Source organism: Leopardus geoffroyi, chromosome D3 (assembly GCF_018350155.1).
Source record: "Leopardus geoffroyi isolate Oge1 chromosome D3, O.geoffroyi_Oge1_pat1.0, whole genome shotgun sequence".
Lineage (NCBI taxonomy): Eukaryota > Metazoa > Chordata > Mammalia > Carnivora > Felidae > Leopardus > Leopardus geoffroyi.
The window spans coordinates 11697662-11716032 of NC_059339.1; the positions used below are offsets into that span (position 1 = coordinate 11697662).

At 51.5% G+C, this 18371-nt stretch overlaps 1 protein-coding gene across 12 annotated transcripts in view; it reads right to left on the reverse strand.

The window, feature by feature from the left end:
* Positions 1 to 10539: 10539 nt before the first annotated feature.
* TBX5 (T-box transcription factor 5) overlaps positions 10540 to 18371 on the reverse strand; it is an 84558-nt gene continuing 76726 nt past the window's right edge. For 6 of the 12 annotated variants that reach the window (XM_045456934.1, XM_045456931.1, XM_045456930.1 and 3 more), the window contains one exon: positions 10540 to 12728. In XM_045456934.1, the coding sequence (XP_045312890.1) occupies positions 12151 to 12728 (578 nt within the window). In that variant the 3' untranslated portion in view covers positions 10540 to 12150. The remainder of the gene's footprint in view (positions 12729 to 18371) is intronic. The other 6 variants (XM_045456937.1, XM_045456940.1, XM_045456938.1 and 3 more) reach the window with 1 other exon arrangement.

An 18371-nucleotide genomic window follows, 5' to 3' on the forward strand; every position in this document is an offset into this window, starting at 1 on the left:
ATTAATGCATATTGTTTCCAAGTCTGTTCTGTTCAAGAAAAAAAAAAAACAAAAAAAGGCTGCCGAGCACTTCTTTGTACATTTCTTCTCTGTGCCTCTGCCCTGATATTTCTCTAGGGTGGGGTCTACCTCCGACATTTGGGGCTTCATAAGTCCTTTTTTGTGGAGGGCTGTCCTGGGCACTATAGGATGTCCAGCAACATACACACACACACACACACACACACGTCACAACCAGAAATGTCTCCAGAGGCAGGTAAAGGGGATTAAGTGATACAAACTTCCGAGTGTAAAGTAACTAAGTCCTGGGGCTGTAGCTTACAGCACAGGGGATACAGTCCACGATAATGTAATGACTCCGCGTGGTGACAGATGGTTCCGACGTTTCCCGTGGGGGTCGCTCTGAAATGTATAAAAATATTGAGTCACCATGTTGCACGCCTCAAACTGATAGGATATTGTATATCAGCTACACTTCAATTAAAAAAAAAAATGTCTCCGGACACGGCTGCATTCTGGGGAGCAAAATCACCCCAGGTTAAGAACAACTGCTTTGGGAGAGGAACCCAGAAGGAGAGTGGTTGGATTATAGGGGGCGCACCCTTTGGGGACTGATCCTCAACCTCTCATTTTCTGGGACTATCCTTCCGGCAAACATTCTACCCCTTTGTCCCTGTGTCTGGATCTAGAAGTGGGGCCACAGCCCTGAGCACCTCCAATTTTCACGCTGCCACCTGTAGCCCCAAAGCTCAGGAACGCTGTCATGCCTGGGAATACAATTCAAGCTTCTAGAATCTAGACTCGAGAGCCTAAAGGTCTGGAGTACAAATAAGGATTTTGTTGTTTTTTTGTTTTGGGGTTTTATTTCTTTTTTTTTTTTTTTTCTTTCCTTTCCTTTTAGTTAATTCTGCTGAGGGGAGGGGAGGATACTCCATCCTGCCCCTCCCCCCACCTCAAATTTCCAGAGTCCTCTCGGTCTCCTTAAGGGCCCAATCGGCGTCCTGGTGGCTGCCTGAGTTTCACAAGCAATGAGCGTAGTGAACAAGAGGGAGAAAGACGTAAGGTAAGCTGAAGAAGCTTCCCCGGGTCTGGGTGCAGGCGTGCTTGCGAATGTGCATCTGAAAGAAAATTAAATTCACAGGCTGGGAAGGAAGAGAAGGGGTGGGGGGGGAGGCCACAGGCCCAGCCAGTCATGTCTCTTTAAGCGAGATAAGCTGCCTGTCTCATCCATCTCATTGACACTATCAGCCTGTTGTCTAAAGTACTTACAGTTCCCTCCTCGAGAGAGGAGAAGCTTGACGTGGGGGGGGGGGGAGGGGGGAGGGGAACAGGAGACACTTAGGACAGGGCGCCCTGGCTGGCCTGCTTCCCCAAAGAGCGGGGAGGGTGAGCAGAGGGAGGAGGTCTTCCCTCCCCCGGCCTGTTTTTAGATCGGCCCTGAGTGCCGGGGGGGATGGTCCTGCCCCCACCCCCTTCCTGGGGCCCCATTCCCAGGGGAACCACTTGAAACCCAAGCTTGTTCTTCTCAAGTGGCTGGGGGAGAGTGTGAAGCACAGGAAAGAGAGAGTGAGAGGAAAAGGGAAAGGTCTGCGGCTCCATCTGACCTCAGCCCTGCCCCGGGATCCTTTCAAAATCACCGTGGTTCTCGCTGCACCGTGAAACCCCCGCGGGGAGACTCCCTGTCTCGGAGAGCAGGCAAGCAGACCCAGAGACGTTGACTAACTCACCTAGGGTCACACAGCCAGTCAGAGGCATCGATGGGACTTGAGCCTAGATGGCTCTCAAGTTCCCAAGCTGACTTCTTACCTCTTTAAACCAGGGTGTTCCTTGCCCCCTTTTGTTATGAGAGATCCTGTTGATGGAGGACCTGTTGGAATGACTGTACAGCCATTTATTATTTATTCATTCAACAAATACTTTAAAAAAAATTTTTTTTTTAATGTTTCTTTATTTTTGAAAGAGAGAGAGAGAGAGAGCGTGAGCAGGGGAGGGGCAGAGAGAGAGGGAGACACCGAATCCGAAGCGGGCTCCGGGCTCTGAGCTGCCTGATGCGAGGCTGGAACTCACAAACCCTGAAACCGTGACCTGAGCCGGAGTCGGACGCTCCACCCACTGGGCCACCCGGGGGGCCCCCACTGCGTCATCTTTCCAGGAACCCAAGAGAAAACTCCCTCCCGGTTTTTAGCAAACATGGCGATCTGTTGGTCTCTTACAACCTCTCGGACTACTGTCACAAACGATTCATTCTCTCCTCGTTTTGGCAGCTGGGAAGTTCAGAGCCACGTACGTTTCTACCAACTACACAGGATGTTCCAGCTCTGAGGGCTGAGACGACGCTTTCCTACGTGATCCAGACAGTGTGTGGCCGGAACCCCGAGCCTCTCCACCTACCGGGTCAAGGGCAGGGTGGGAGGGGGTTGGGAGGGGGGTAAGGGGGTTGCAGGATGAACTGAAGGCTCTTCATTCACGTGTCTGGGGGTAGTGCTGGCAGGCTGGGGCTTCTATGTCTCTCCACGCGGACCTCCCCTTGGGGGCTCTCCCGGTAGGCAGCTATCCCTTCACAGAAGGCCGGCTGGCTTTCGAGAGTGAGTCTCCCGGGGGCAGGGGCAAGTAAGACAGAAACGGCACCCGCTTTTCATGACCTCGCCTTGGGAGGTTCTCCGACTGAGGAGGTCACTCCCCGTCCCCCACCCTTGGCCTGACCCGCTTTCAGCTCGGCCCTTGGTGCTGGGGACCATCACGCCCTCTCACACGGCGTTTGCCAGAAGGAAGCTACCACGAGGTGCAGCTCGCACTCAAGGGGGAGAATCAGACTCCACCTCTTGATGGGAGAAGCGCGAAGGTTCTAGAAGCCACCGGGGGACGCAGTTACTGCCGTGGCCACTTTGGGAAAACACAGCCTGCCCACACGGGACCAGATAGAGCTCACTGATGTGTGCTCGGGATTCCGGCCTCTGTCCCCTCATTGATCGTCCTCCGCGGACGACGCGGAAGTTTGCAGTCCCAGATTCTTTGCACGACCGGGCGGGTGCAGAGACAGTAGCTGAAATGGCTCTGCTCTCTGAGTGTTTTTCACATGCCTGGCACCATGCAAATAGGTCCTTCTTTCTCCCCCTCCCGGTTTTCATTCACAGACAATCCTCCCATCTTTCTTTACCGCACGAGTAAAGACACAGGAAGCGGACGAAGGTCACCAGACCCCGCATCTTGGAGAAGTGGCAACGGTGGGACTCCATCCTGGGCTGTCGGATTCAGCTCTGCCCCCGGTGGAGACCCACCCCCCTGCCACCCCGCACCTTCGTTCCCGGCCTTTGAGCCCCACTCAGCACCAAGCTCCTGCCCTTGAGGTTGTAACCTACAGGCTATGCCAGATTTAGCCCTCCCTTCCCCCCGAATGTCTCCCCTGACCCCAGAGCGTTCTTACGCGCAACTCTCTCTGAGAAATAAGAAAGTACTCGCTGACCCCTGCGTATACATCAAGATTAACATTCCCTCCAACTTAGATCAGCCAGCCTGTGGGAAGTCGGGGGGATTTGGCAGAAAGTTTCTGAGCACCCACTTCCTGCCGGGCCCTGAGCTGACTCTCAGGAATCCAGACGCAAGGTCTGGAACGTCACACTGGGCTGAGATCCGTTCGAGGACGGGGACCATGCCGCCGCGGCTTTGTCGCTGGGCACCCTGCGAGCGCCTAGCGCCCCGAAGGGAGAAGGGGGAAGCGCTTGTCTGTCTGCGGTAGCAACGGAGCCTGGGGCGAGTGACCCCCTCTCTGAGCCTCCATTTGCTCACCTGTAAAATGGGGATGAGACTGGTCCCGGCACTCCCCCACAGGGCTGTGTCAGAAACCTTGTAACAAAGTAGGTTCTCCGTTTTGTTTTTTTTTTTTTGCTGGCTTCTAAGGGGCTCAAAGGCGAGTTTGGGGCCTGTGCCCCGTCATCCCGTAGAATGCCCAGCAGACAACCAGCCCTCAGTATCCAGGGCTGGGGGTAGGGGGGTGCTCTCTGGGGCTTGATCTAACCTCAACCTCAGGGTGATGGCAAGCGGGAGGAGGAGCGTGGGTAAAAGTCATCGGGCCTCCGGTTCTCCCACCTCTGGAAACGGCAGCCTTGAGGGAATGGGATGCAAGCCGGGGACCTGATGCTTCGGGAATGAACAGAAATCTCCCATGTTCTTTTCTTTTCTTTTTTTTTTTTTTTTCCCCCTAAACCCCTGATCCTTTAAGCCAAGCTCTTTGGCCAGTGCCTGCGTCAATGGATCTGAACAGATGCAGCCAATGACCTTCTGAGGCTGCAGCCTCGCGGGCGGGTGCCTGGTCAGGGGGCGCCGGGTGGGAAGGCGGGCTGGCGGCCTTTTCAGCTCCGCAGACCCGGTTGCTGCCCTGTCTCTGTCGGCCCGATCAGCGCCCACCTCCACTTTTCTCTTCCGCGTAGAATGTGGCTGGGGCGTCAGGAAGAAAGGAGAGCTTCACCATTCACTTCTTTTGCTAGCTCTTGGAAATATCAAGAATGCCTGGCCCCTCAAGACAAACCCCAGCTCTCGGCCTAAAAAGCTAGGTCCAGATATGTTATATATTTATTCAAGGCAGCAATTGGCCAGGAAACGACTATAAAACACACATTTTGAATAAAAGAGGGAGATTTATGGTGCATTTGTGAATCTGAGTCATATCTCTCTGCCTCCCCCAGGCCAGGATCCCTTAATCACTAACATACCCCCAGCTTGTACACTCGGTGGGCACAGAATTGCTTCCTTCTGGTCCCGTCCCAGTTAAAGATGTGGTGGGGATTGTGCTACTTGGACTGACAGTCAGTAAATGAATTGCCAATTCATTCTGAGCTGGGATGGGGGCTGGTTTCTGCATTGGGAAGAAAAAAAGTGGGGTCCTTTCATATGTATCTTTGATCAGTCGGGACTTGACAAATTATTTTCATAGGAATTTCTCTGTCCTTAATGCCACAGGGAAAAAATGGATTTACTCTAAAAGAATAGCTTTTATGTTTCAGAAATTAGAGCAATGTAAAAGCTTTCCTGGGGTTTCTCTCTCTCTCCTTCTCTGTCTCTCTCTCTCCCTCCTCCTTTTTTCCCTTCCACTGCATTTTTCTCCAGGGAAAGAAGGCAGGTAGCAGAGAGAGCTGGGCAAGGCCACTGCCAATGGCTAGACTTCCAGCTTACGTTACTTCAAGCAGATACACAGAACAGGAAAATAAGACTCACCTCCTACATACAACTGATATTGAGAAAGCCAAGTCAGCTTTTCTGCCTCAAGCGTCCCTTGTGATGGCTGATTTCTTTTCTCCTCTGGATTTTTGCCGTAGGGACAAAATTCAACCCGCAGAATACCTGAATTGGGTTTGAGCAGGATTCAACCCTACGGCAACTATCTTATGCCCATGGTTTTTAGACATTGACGTCTCCGGAGGCAGAGGGCTGGGACAGAAGATCTCTACGCGATTTCCACATCAAGATTTTTATCAGCTAGGGTACAACCTTAAAGAAAAGAACGTAATGACAGGAGTCGTGGTACAGAGCTGCCAGGGACAGCTGGGCAGGCTGTGCACTGCACCACTCCAAGAGGCACCACTCAGGTCGACTACCCCTGTGAAAGCTGCCTTCCGAGGGTTGTGCCACGTTCAACCTATACAAGTGTGGGTGACAGCTCTGAAAGGGAACTCACAGAGGTGAAGGGAAGATTGGAGAACCACAATTATAAGAAAGGGACAATCTTGGGGATCTAGGTGGAAGGAACTCGAAGAGAGTTTGGTTAGGGACCAGAGTGAGCGAGTGAGCACGAGCAACGTCAGTCCGTTTATTTCTCTACTCCAGATTCCGACGCTGGGAGAGACAGAGGCAGAGACAGGGAGCCTTTCTCGGGTCAAGCACTCCTACCCCTTGTCTGAGGGGCTGGGGAGCTGTTGGATGAGCAGCCTTACTCTCTTACTCTAGGGCTCCCTCAAAGCAGCCCCTGACAATAGCATTTGGGCGCAGCGGTCTGTGTGGGCGAGACCAGGAAGGCAAGGAGGCTTGCTCAAGGCCACGGGGCTATGTAGTGGGGTGAACACTTGGGCAAAACCCTATTTGTGCTGGATTCCTCGTGGGATGGGTATTCGGTTTTTTTCGACCTCCTTGCCTCCATTACTCCTTTTTTGGAGGGGGCACCCCATTCTTTTGATGGGGTTTCTCTCTCCTTCATTAACAGGCAGAAGAATGCAGTTCTGAGGTCAGAAGACAGAAGGCGTGGGGTTGTCAGCCTTTTGGGGCGTCGAGATTTCTGGTCGCTCGTGGTTGCCGCAGGGGATCCGGGGTTGAGGTGGGTGGGGCCTGGGTGGAAAACCTGTGTTTGAATTCTCGTCCTAAGTGACGACAGTGGCGATGGCGAGGGTGGTGACGTTTTCCCAACCCTCACCGAGCTGAGGTGCGCTGTAAAACTCATCGCACCTCGCAAGGGGCGAATTTCCCAAGCGAAGGAGGGGGAGGGGGTGGGAGGGGGAGGGGAGGACGGGGAGGAGAGGGGCTAATAGCAACAAGGATAATCAATACGAATTCATCTTTTAAATTTTTTTTTTCAACGTTTATTTATTTTTGGGACAGAGAGAGACAGAGCATGAACGGGGGAGGGGCAGAGAGAGAGGGAGACACAGAATCGGAAACAGGCTCCAGGCTCTGAGCCATCAGCCCAGAGCCTGACGCGGGGCTCGAACTCACGGAGTGTAAGATCGTGGCCTGGCTGAAGTCGGACGCTCAACCGACTGCGCCACCCAGGCGCCCCCGAATTCATCTTTTTATCAGCTGACAGCCATTGCCTTACACGGGGCTCTGTGCCCAGCACCCTCGATACCCACTGTCCCACCGAATGCTGGCTCGAACGTCCCGGGGGGGGGGGGGGGAACGGACCCTTATCCTCATGCCGCAGATGATTAAATGGAGGGTCAAAGAGGTTAAGTGACTTGCGCAAGGTCACGGAAGCAGTAAGCGGCAAGGTGACTTTTACGAGCCAGGTCAGGTAGGGAACAAAGGTGCGATTCTCACAACGGCCTGTGTGTGTTCGTATGTATATGTTGCGCACGTGTTCGTGTATGTGTATATTGTGCGTGTCTGCGTGTGTGTGTGCGCGTGTGTGCTGTATTTGTTAACAAGCGAATGATAATTCGGACCAGGACAACATCCTACCCCACCGAGAGGAACAAGCCAGCAAGGGCCAACCCCAGAAAGTGGCAACAGAGAAGCACCCAGGTGTCTCCTTGTTTCCGAGGTAGAATGTTCCGTGATTAGCAGTCGGCCGGCTGGGACCGGCGTCCAGCTCTGTCACCGACCGGGCCAAGGGCACTCCTCGACGGATCTCCAGCCCCTTCGCCCTCGAAGCACACAGACACCAGGTGCCCCGCCTTCCTCACAAACTCGATTGGACAATGCGCCCCCAAAGAAACTAGATTATATTTCACTAGTTCTGTTCCCAGTTGCAAAGATAATTCGTCTTCGTCACACAGGAGAATGGAGACGTATCCGAAAACACAAAGAAAACGTAGGCACTCACAATCCTGTGTCGTGCACACGAACAGTGGTTTTCGTTCCCCTCTATGCTTGAATGAAGGCCGTCGCATTCAAGACGACCGAGAAGCCGCTGGGCATGGCGGTTGTCGTCAGCGTCTTTGACTTATATCTTAAATACCCCTTGGGGCAGAGAGAGGGAGACACAGAATCCGAAGCAGGCTCCAGGCTCTGAGCTGTGAGCACAGAGCCCGACGCGGGGCTCGAACTCACAAACCGTGAGATCATGACCCGAGCCGAAGTCAGACCTCAACCGACTGAGCCATCCAGGCGCCCCTTCAGTTTTGCAGAATTTTAAAAAATCATGATGAACGTCCCAGAAAATAAGTACGATGCACATTCCCGATTATTTCCTTAGGACCAAATTCCTCAAAGTGGAATCATCAGATTAACTGATTGGCACAATTTTAGGGCTTCTGATATACTTTGCCAAGTTCCCCTCTTAAAAGGTGTATCTATTTGGGGGCGGGGGGGGGTGCCTGGGTGGCTCAGTTAAGCATCCGACTTCGGCTCAGGTCATGATCTCATGGTTTGTGAGTTCGAGCCCCGCGTCCGGCTCTGTGCTGTCAGCTCTGAGCCTGCTTCAGCTCCTCGGTCCCCCCGTCTCTCTCTGCCCCTTCCCCACTGGTTCTTTCTCTCTCTCTCTCTCTAAATAAATAAATTAATTAACTTAAAAAAAGAGATTTATCCACGTTCGTTCCAGCCAACAGTTTCTGGGATTTCTTGCCTTCTCATTAGAAAATCGGTATCATTATTCGCTAAATATACATTTGCTAACTCAATGAATAAAAGTTACGTCTCACTTGCATTTCATTGAGGGAAGTCTGTCTTTCCAGGCATTTATTTAGCACCTACTACAGTAAGTACTTTACTGGACATTTCTATAGATACCACCCACTTAAAGTTCCCAACAGTCCTTTGAGGCAGGTGCCCTTATCCCCTTTCAGTGAACGAGGAAGCGGAGGCTCGGGTAAACTGAGGGTCCCTGCTGAGCTCGGCCACACACCAGCAGTGAGGCTGGGGGGTGTTCCCAACCTCTCTGAGCTCAAGAATACTAACGTTCTGAATCTCTGCAAGTCCTGGCGATCCTTCCGGTGATCCCAGAACTTTGAGTCCCACGCTCACATACCCCGTGTTGGACCAGAAAGCCAGGAGGACGCTGTCCCACTCCTCTCTCAAGTACAAGGAAGCCCCACCAGCTCACAGATCGAGACTGTCCTCTGGGAACGAGCTGGAAAAGAGCCTAACACCATGAGTAGGCCCTCAACGAGGAAGGGTGTCTCCCACATAGGGCGGGACCTTAGCAAATGCTCGTTGAATTAATGAATATAAAGAAGGTCATCACGACCCACTCATGATCCCACGGCTCCTTCCTCCATCGCCATTTCTGCCTCAGGACCTTTGCACAAGCCGGAAGTCCCCTCTGCCTGAAATGCTCCTCCTCCCAACTTTTTACCTGGTTAATTCCTACTCGGCGTTCAGGGCTCTGCTCAGAAGTCCCCTCCTCCAGGCCAAGTTAGGACCCCTCATCTTACCCTTTTGTGACCTCACGCATGCTGCCTTCATCGGTCTCCCTGCGTCTGCAATCCACTGGTTTTGCAGATGATCACCTAAGGGCTGTTTCTCTCACTAGACCGGAAGTTCCAGAAGGATACAACCTCTATCATCTTGTTCACTACTGTGTCCTCAGTAATTGCACATGTCCAGTCCAGAGCAAGTATCCACCAAATACATTACAGGAACAGAGCAATTTACATCGTGTCTCCTGACATCTACATAATGATAAAACTACGTGAATATTTAGATAGGACAACCTTAACCCTACCAATTCGGTGAGAAGATCCTTGGTAACCATTGTTTGGAACCCAAAGCGGTTCACTTGCATCCGTTATGGAATGAGATGTCCCTTCTCTGATTTATGAAACTTGCCCTGAACATGGTTTTAGTGATTTTCCAACGCCAGCAACTATCTGAGTGCTGTGCCCAGAGGGGGGGGGGGGGGGGGGGTGTTAATTCAGTACTCTTGTGACGTCCTTGGGAAGAAATAAGACTGACTGACTGCCTTGTACAGTTGGGGAATTAGTTCGGGAAGCTAATTTTTCCAAAGGCAACCTTTTTTTTTCTTTCTTTCTCTCTTTCTTCAGAAGAAATACCTATTTAGAGCACAATCAGAATTTATTCGGCGAAACTTCACTAATTCATTCTCTGCAGGGACACGAATGCCACTGACCTAGTTTCTCCACTGTACCTAAAAGAAGCTGAATTGTCATTTCTGTATAGTTAATTCACGCTTCTTGGGAGTTCTCTGCCTAGGAAAGGTTCGGGGCGGGGGGGGGGGGGGGGGGGGAGTATAATTAAATGAATAATTTGTAATCAACAATCTAATTGTTCCTGTTTCAAGGGGATGTGATCTCTTTGATGGTTCTTGATCATTTGAAAGGCGCAGGCACGGAAATTATAAACGTTTTTAAACATCGCGCCATGAATTCACTCACGAGTTTGTAGCTCTGTTCTGCCTTATAGGTATTCTACAGGAAGAACTCACAAAACCTCAATGTGTGCGTTGAAAATAAATATCCGTGGAAGGCCCACAAGGTCGCTTGCATCGGGACCTCCAGAACACTCACTTCCAACAGTTAAGGTCAAAGAAAGAGATCCTTCAGAAAACTGCAGCACGGGGTGTTCTATGCGGTACGACCGATACATCTTTTGATCAGTTGAGATTCCTGACGGTTTTTCTTGTCCGATGCCGGCACGAATTCGGTGAAAACCAATTAACCCCACTCCAGGGACACAGGCCAGTGGATAAATACATTCACAGCTCCACCACACACACGTACGGGATCCCACACACTTCCTGAGAGCAGGAGGACAAAGAAAACGGGACGAAAAATGCACCTGCAAGAGAATTTCTTCCTATTTCCTCCACCTAACTTCCCCTCTATTCAATCAGCAGAGAGAACAAGGAAAATAAAAGGGGGGGATCCAAGTCCCTTATACTTTTTTAAGCACGTGGTATTTATTAGGCATTAATTGGCGCACAAATACACGAAATGGTTACTTAATTCTCACCCCACCCCCGTAGCAACATCAAAAGACGTGATCGCATGAAGACACTCACGTACAAACATACACACTCGCTCATACTTGGACATACTTAGCCTCACATATTACCCTGTTCTCTTTATTAGGGTCAGTTTAAAAAAAAAAAAAAAATTTTTTTTTTAATCAAGAAAGCAAAGCACATTCGAAAGAAAAAAAAAAAACGCAAACTTGGTTTTGAGTATTCATAAAATTAAAAGCTCTTGGCCAGCTCCCATGCTGGATTTCATTTCATGTTATTACTTAATTAGAATTCCTATTTATAAATAAATAGTACCAGTAAAATATTACATCTGAAGAACCCTGCAATAACATTTTACTTACACGCTTATTTTTTTTTTTTTTTAATACTGTTTTCTGCTTTCAATAACCACAGTTTGGTGTCGGCATCTGGCATTGGTATGATCGCTTTGGAGAAAACCAATCGGCGAGCACGTCTCGCCCTTTCTCTAGGAACGGCGGGCCTCGCGTGGCGTCCGGGCCGGGTCGACGGTGACGGCCATTTGGAAGCTTGGGGCTGGCTTTGTGTTTTATCAGGACGAATATTTGCTTTGGCCTTTTTGCAACGCTTGTCGGCACAGAGCTTGCTCCTGGCTTATCACAGTTCTGCCCGCGTGTAACCCAAGGCTTTTTAAGTTTTTCAAAGCAAGCTTTCCGGCCGGGAAGCTATAGGCCACGTCTTAGCGACAGACGGCTGGAAAGACACAGAGCTGGGACGACGGGAGGGCTGAGTAAGATAGGAGGCCAGACGGAGTGCAACGCTATGCTGACCCCGCTGGCAAAGAAGAAGGGCCAAGCGGGGCTCCGCGAGGCCCGGCAAGGTGGGAAAAGTCGGACAAAGGCCAGGACGTAGGGAACTTTCTCGAGAACATCACGTGGCAGAGGTAGGTAATTTCTTAGTCAAGGGCAGGGTGGCGAATCTCCGGTTCCGGCCGTGGTGTACGTGAGGGGAACCCCCACAAGTACATATAGGAAACACACTTGCCTCAGACCTCCCCCCCTCCCCCCCCATAAGGGACTGGGTCCCGTTAAGAAAATTGAAAGAAAAAATATATTATTATTTATTATATAACAACGTCAACATTAACACTGAGACAGGAAAGACTCCAGCCACACCTTTAGGCTAAAACCCTCGATAAGGCAAAGGCCTTTTGGAGGCCCAAAGAAGGAATCACGGAGGACTCCCGGAGGTGGTGTGAACATGGCCGGCCGACGCGTGGAGTGGTCGTGGCAGGTGGGGTGCATCTTGGGTTTTTTTTTTGTTTGTTTGTTTGTTTGTTTTGTCTTTTTTTTTTTTTTTTAAGTGTTGAAACGACAAAGTCACCTTTTTTGAATTGTGGTTTCGAGCTACTGATTAGATCAGCGTCCAGGGCTCTCGAGGGCAGACGTGAACACTGCGGAGGAGAAACGCCTCCCGCGGGGGTCCTCTCTGCTTCCGTCTGTCTCCGCCTCTCTCTCTCTCTCTCTCTCTCCCCGGCCAACGTCTGTGACGAAGCAGCCCTCCCTTTAGCTGTTCTCACTCCACTCTGGCACCATGCCAACCCCGTGCACAGGGTGGTATTGATGTGGGGACAGGGTCCTCGGCACGCCGTGAGGATACAGGAACTCGGACGGCTGAAGGCTGCCGGGCGACTGGAGGCCAGTCTGAGGCCCGCACTGCCTGACCGCGGGCTGGTGGGCCGCGGAGGGCTGGTGCTGGAACATTCCCTCTCCGAGCTGCGGGGAGCCGTGGTTGGCCACGCCAGCCAGCCGGGGGACCAGGGGCCCCGAGGTGAAGTGAGCGGAGAAGGGCTGGTAGGGCAGCCGGTCCATGGGCTGCACCGTGGTGACCGTGCAGCTGCTGTAGGAAGGCATGCCGGACCACGTGTTGCAGCTGATGTCCTCCAGGCTGGGCACCGGCTCGCTGGGGGGCACGGAGCTGGCGTACATGCAGGCGTGCCGCTGGGCCGACTCTGTCCTGTAGGAGGCACTCAGGGCCTGCTGCTGGGGGTAGCCGGAGCGGTAGAAAGGGTCCTCGGGGCTGGGCGACGTCTCCATGTAGGGCTTCTTATACGGGTGGTCCGTGGTAGAACATTCTTCATCTGCTAAGACAGGAGGAGAGAGACCAGTGAGGCCCCGGGACCAGCCACCCCTCATTCTGAAGGCGGAGGGGGACCTCGGGCCCAAGGCGTGAAGAATCAAGTCCGGGAGACTCAGCTCCAACCTCCTCTCTGATTAAAAAAAAAAAGAAATAAAGAAAAGAAAGAAAAGAAAACACAAGGAAAGGAAAGGAAAGGAAAGGAAAGAAAGGAAAGGAAAGGAAAGAAGAGAAAAGAAAAGAGAAGAAAAGAAAAGAAAAGAAAAGAAAAGAAAGGAAAGAAAAAAGAAAAGAGGGAGGGGAGGTGCCTGGGTGGCTCAGTCGGTTAAGCATCCGACTTCGGCTCGGGTCACGATCTCACGGTCTGTGAGTTCGAGCCCCGCGTCGGGCTCTGGGCTGAGGGCTCGGAGCCTGGAGCCTGCTTCGGAGTCCGTCTCTGTCTCTCTCTCTCTCTCCCTCTCAAAAATAAATAAACATTAAATAAGTTGTTTTAAGTAAATAAGAATGATAAAATAAAATAAAATAAAATAAAATAAAATAAAACAAAATAAAACAAAACAAAACAAAACAAAACAAAACAAAACAAAATAAAGAGGGTAGAGACCTCGAGCAAACAGGCTGACCTTTCTGAGCTCAGTTTCATCTATAACATGGAAAGGACAGTAACGACATGCTTCTGCTTTTCCACTTTTCATGGTGAAGGGAGGTGTTGAGAAGGAGACAGAAAAATACAGATTAAGCAACTTAGTCCAGAGCTTGGTACAAGAAAGAAAAAAGAAAAAAAAAAAAAACACACCCAATAAGTAACAACTATCCCTCTTTCCTTCCCTCCGCTCGGGCACGTATGTTCCATGAAGGCGGGACACTGTCCTACCCATCACGATATTCCCAGATTCCGGTACATTCTGCGTGCGCAAAACAGTAATAACACCGTCAACAACAACAGTAAAAACAAACGCCAGCCGCGTTTCCCCTGCCTGGTGCTGTTCCAAGCTGTCTCCGGAAAGTACCCCGTGACGTGGGTTCTGGGATTATCCTCATGTTGCAGATGGCAAGAAGGAAGCACGCAGGGGTTCGGAAACTCGCCCGAGGCCTCACGCGCGTGGCTGATCAACAGGGGAGCGAGGGTTGCAATTCAAGGGAGCTTATTGCAAGTCTCTGCCCTGCGGTACTACACTACCCAAAAAGCCATGCGCTAAAATACCCGTGCGACAGATGGGAAGGACAGACGGACACGTCGTGCACACAGGGCTGGGCGCTCGGACGCCGCCCCAGCTCCTCTCCCGATGCCTCCGTGAGCAAGGCTCAGTTAACATCTGCAGAGCTGCTACAACGTAACGTCAGTCCACTCCCTTCCCCAGACACTAGTCCCCGGCGTAGGGCAGCGGAGGTACTTCTGTCCCTGGAAGAGGGTCTCCCTTCGTGACTCTGGGGTCACTGCCTCGTTTGGGAACAAAAGTGCAGGGCTGTGTCCTGGAAAAATCCACTGAAATACAAAGTTTGGAAAACGGCACGTGCCTGGCACAGCTTCGCGTGCAGTTTGCGGAGCTCACGGATCCCCTAAAATCCGGACCCCGAGTTAAGGAGCGGAGACGTATGTGAGTTTCGATCTCGTTCTTCTGCTTAATGCCTGTGAGACACCAGCAGGGCGCCTGCCCTCTCGGAGACTCGTTTTTAGCGTCTCTGAATCCGAGTTAATGCTACTTACCTCATCAGGCAGCTAAGAATTAAATAAAATCAAGCATGTAAATCTCCCGATAGCTTTCGTCAAGAGCAGCTCTTGTTGCAACGGTAACACCACCAGTTGGTCCCTCGGCAGACCTGATGTAGATTAACACGCCTCCAGGTGTTTCCTTTAGGGAGGCAATATTTGAGAACTTCTACCAAGGTGTAAACCCCAACACAGATTCATTCATTCCTTAGCTGGAATTTCAGCCCCCAGCCCGGAGATTTTCCGTCCTCCTCTTCCAATCTCTTTCAAATCAATAAATGTTAAGAAATCTGTCTGTCGTGGGGCGCCTGGGCGGCTCAGTCGGCTGAGCGTCCGACTTCGGCTCAGGTCGTGACCTCACGGTTCGTGGGTTCGAGCCCCGCGTCGGGCTCTGTGCTGACAGCTCGGAGCCTGGAGCCTGTTTCGGATTCTGTGTCTCCCTCTCTCTCTCTGCCCCTCCCCTGCTCACGCTCTGTCTCTCTCTCTCTCTCAAAATTAAATGTTAAAAAAAGAAAGAAAGAAAGAAAGAAAGAAAGAAAGAAAGAAAGAAAGAAAGAGATATGTCTGTCATTGGGGGGTGTGAAGAAGAAAGAAACACTGGAACATTCCTCCCCCTCACTGTGATGGCCGACGGCCTGGCGGGGAGGGCGAAGAACAAAATGGGAGGAGATACGAGTTATTATTTATGTAGCACCTCCTAAGTGACCTTACCCTAATCTCCCAGTAATTCTTCAAGGTGGCTGCTCTCCAGCCTGTCTCAGCGGCGGAAACCGAAGCTTGGTGAAGTGACCTTCCCGAGGTCACGCAGGGAAGGGGCAGAGGCTGGACTCGAGGTCAGGTCTGGCTTCCTTTGCCAACCACACCTTGCTTCCAGCGCTCCAGATTTCTCATATCCAAGGCCACTCACCCAGTCATCCAACAGAGATGTACTGAGCCCCTACCAAGTGCCAGGCGGTGGGTGGACAGAGAGGTCAATAAACAGTCATGGTCCTGCTCAGCACACATGGCGGGGGTGGGGGGGGAGGGGCCCCCTCCAGCCCACCCTGAACAGCGAAGGTGGGAGGCTAACAGCCTGTGAGCCTGTGCACGGGGGGGTGGTCCTTGCTAGAAAGCTCCAAGTGACTCATTCACCCCACAGGGAGTCCTTTGGTTTTGCACTGGATTTTAAAACAGCTCCCCAACTCGGATAGGATGGCCTGAGTTTAGGTTCCACCAAACACTTGCCCTGGTATCCAGCTCGGGAGTGACCCTCACAGGTAAGTAAAAAAAAAAAAAAAAAAAAAAAAAAAAATCTCCCCAATCAAAACACATCTACGCTGGGATCGTAGCCGCCTCACAGCAAGCGCGTTAATTGTCAGCTAGACTCTTTCTGGGACACATCTGGGCCCCAGAGGACGCCCACGCCTGTGTCCAAAAGAAAGGGAAAAAACGCGGCCGCTTTCCCAGGTGCTTCATCCACATCATGCCAACCATCCGAATGTTCGAAGCCATCCAGATGAGCCGGTGGCCACACTTCTCACCTTTCCACGGGGCATCTCTTCTGGCATCTTGAAGACATTGTTACACGCAACCTTTTCTGTCCTCCCCACCTCCTCCCTTGGTCCCATCGTGCCTCCATGCTTCCTTCCAACCCCACCCCCACCCCCGCCGCCGGATCCATAAATCTGAATGTTTCCATTGTTGCTAGAATCATAACCTTTGGGTTTTCCATTTAACCAGGGCGTTCCCGTTTTCAATCATAAAAAGTACAGCTGCAGGGTACCCTTGGCAAGAGAAAAAAAAAACAAGGCAAACTAACCATTCCCGAGTTTCTGATCCCCTTCCAGATTTGTTACAAGTAAAAAAAAAGGAAGAATAATATGAAAAAGGCCGAGGCGCATTTTGGAAAATCGTAAAATTACACATTCCAGTCTTTAATAACCCAAAGATCTGATGCAGAGTCCTAAGGAAAAGCAAAACACTGGCTTGTTCATGAAAGCAGGTCCTGAACATTCTCACATTCCTCTTGGACCTCATCACACTGTCAAGAAATTCCGAAGCACGGATCCAGATTTCAAGTGGGTCGCGATAAATGGTTTGGATGTGACCCCTGTGTCCTTTTGGGTTGTGGCTTGGTTTCCTTCTCTTTCTTGGGAGCCTGATAACCAACCGGTCAACTGCAAAGACCTCTTTCCCAGCCAAGCCTACTTTCCACGGCCCGGGAACGCGCCGTAGTCAGCCATCAAGTCTTCCGTGAGACGGGTCCAACAGCTCAGGTTCAGGAAGTTGAAGAACAAGAATGCTCCGTCGTAGTCCACCTGTCCTGAACCCCGCAGTGTCTCCTGAATTACGGGAAAGCTCTTACGGGATGCTGAGCACCCGTCACCTCGTTGCCCCGTGAAAATCCCCGGCCCCTTGCGTCTTTCTAGCGGCTTTTGATTCTGGACCACGTGGCTTTGATGATAAATCCAGACCACAGATTTTAGGGCGCGGTCACGTCTCTGACTCTCCCTCGGCTATGTGACCTTGGGCAAACCACTTTACCATTCCAATTTCCGTTTTTGACTATATAGGAGGCTAATACTTAACTTTGTTGTAGGAATGCACATAAGAAGTGTGCTTTAGTTTCTATCTTCCTTGCCCATCATGTGTTCAAATCTTAGCTGTCCAGGGACGACGGGTCTACTCTCCTTTCCCTCTGGAAGATGGGACAGATGGCCCTGGGAAGGCTGTCCCGTGCTGGAGGGTGTCTGGGTGGATTCGAGCCGGAAAACCCACAAGCCTGCTTTGAAATCGCTATTCCCGTTAAGGACATTTGTCACTATTCCCAAACAGGTCACTTCCCTCGCTGACTGGGTTCACTCAGATGAAAGACCACAGTAACCAGCCACTCGGCTGAGTGACCTTTAGGAAGTCAGAAACGGAACTATAGTTCAGTCCCTCCGGGTCACAAAACCGTGCTCTTTCAGACAGAGGGCCTAGCGTTTCAGCTTTCACGAAACCCGCTGTGTTCAGAAAATACGAAAGGGTGGTAACCTTGACCTGGATGGATGGGTGGGTGGATGGATGGGTATAGATGGGTGGGTGGTTGGACGGATGGATGGACAGATGGATGGATGAAGAATGGTGCGTGTACCCGTAATGTTAGCTCTTAGCCCAACGTGGAAAGGACTGGAATGGTACTGTAGGGAGATCCTCAACTGGGAACCAAAAGACCCCAGTCTGCCCCTCACTTAACCACCACCTGAAAATCATAAATTCATCCACTTGATTACTATCTGTCTCCCCAGTGAGAGTACAGGTTTCGGGAGAGCAGGGACCCCAGCCACCTTGCCCCGCCCCCCCCCCGGCTTATCCCCCATATTCAGCACAGCGCCCCGGACACAGTAAGAGCTCAACCGATATTTCTTTGACGAATGCGTCCCCAATCTGCCACTCACCAGCCCCGTGACCTTGGGAAGCGACCCCAACCTCTTGGTCCCCTGTTGACCCTGCAAAATGTTGAGCCCCCCACCCCCACCCCGGCTCAGGGGCTACAGCGCGGGTCCAAGGAAGGAAGCGATGTGAAATTCCTCGAAAAAGCACACAGCGCCGACAAAATGCACCCTGCAAAACTATGTTCCCCGCCCTTCCTCCCACCTCTGACTTGCCTTTGAAGGGCCAAGGCAGTATATGGCTTTGCTTTAAATCTTTATTTGGGTTGCCTCTGATATCTAAATGTGGGAAGGCGGTGGGGGGGGGGGGGGGCTGTCAGGGTGGGAGGGGGAACAAGAGACAGACAAGTGTTCTCCCAGGCCCCGGGGTCCTGGATTTGATTGAGTGGCGTTGATAAAAGACCTTCCCAGCTCTTTTGGTTCCATCCATCGGGAGAGATAGTTGGGAGACAGCTGGGTCCAAACACAAGAAGCCCTCCGGCCGGCCTGGCCCTTTGACATTTCATTGGGCCTGCCTCCTGGGCTC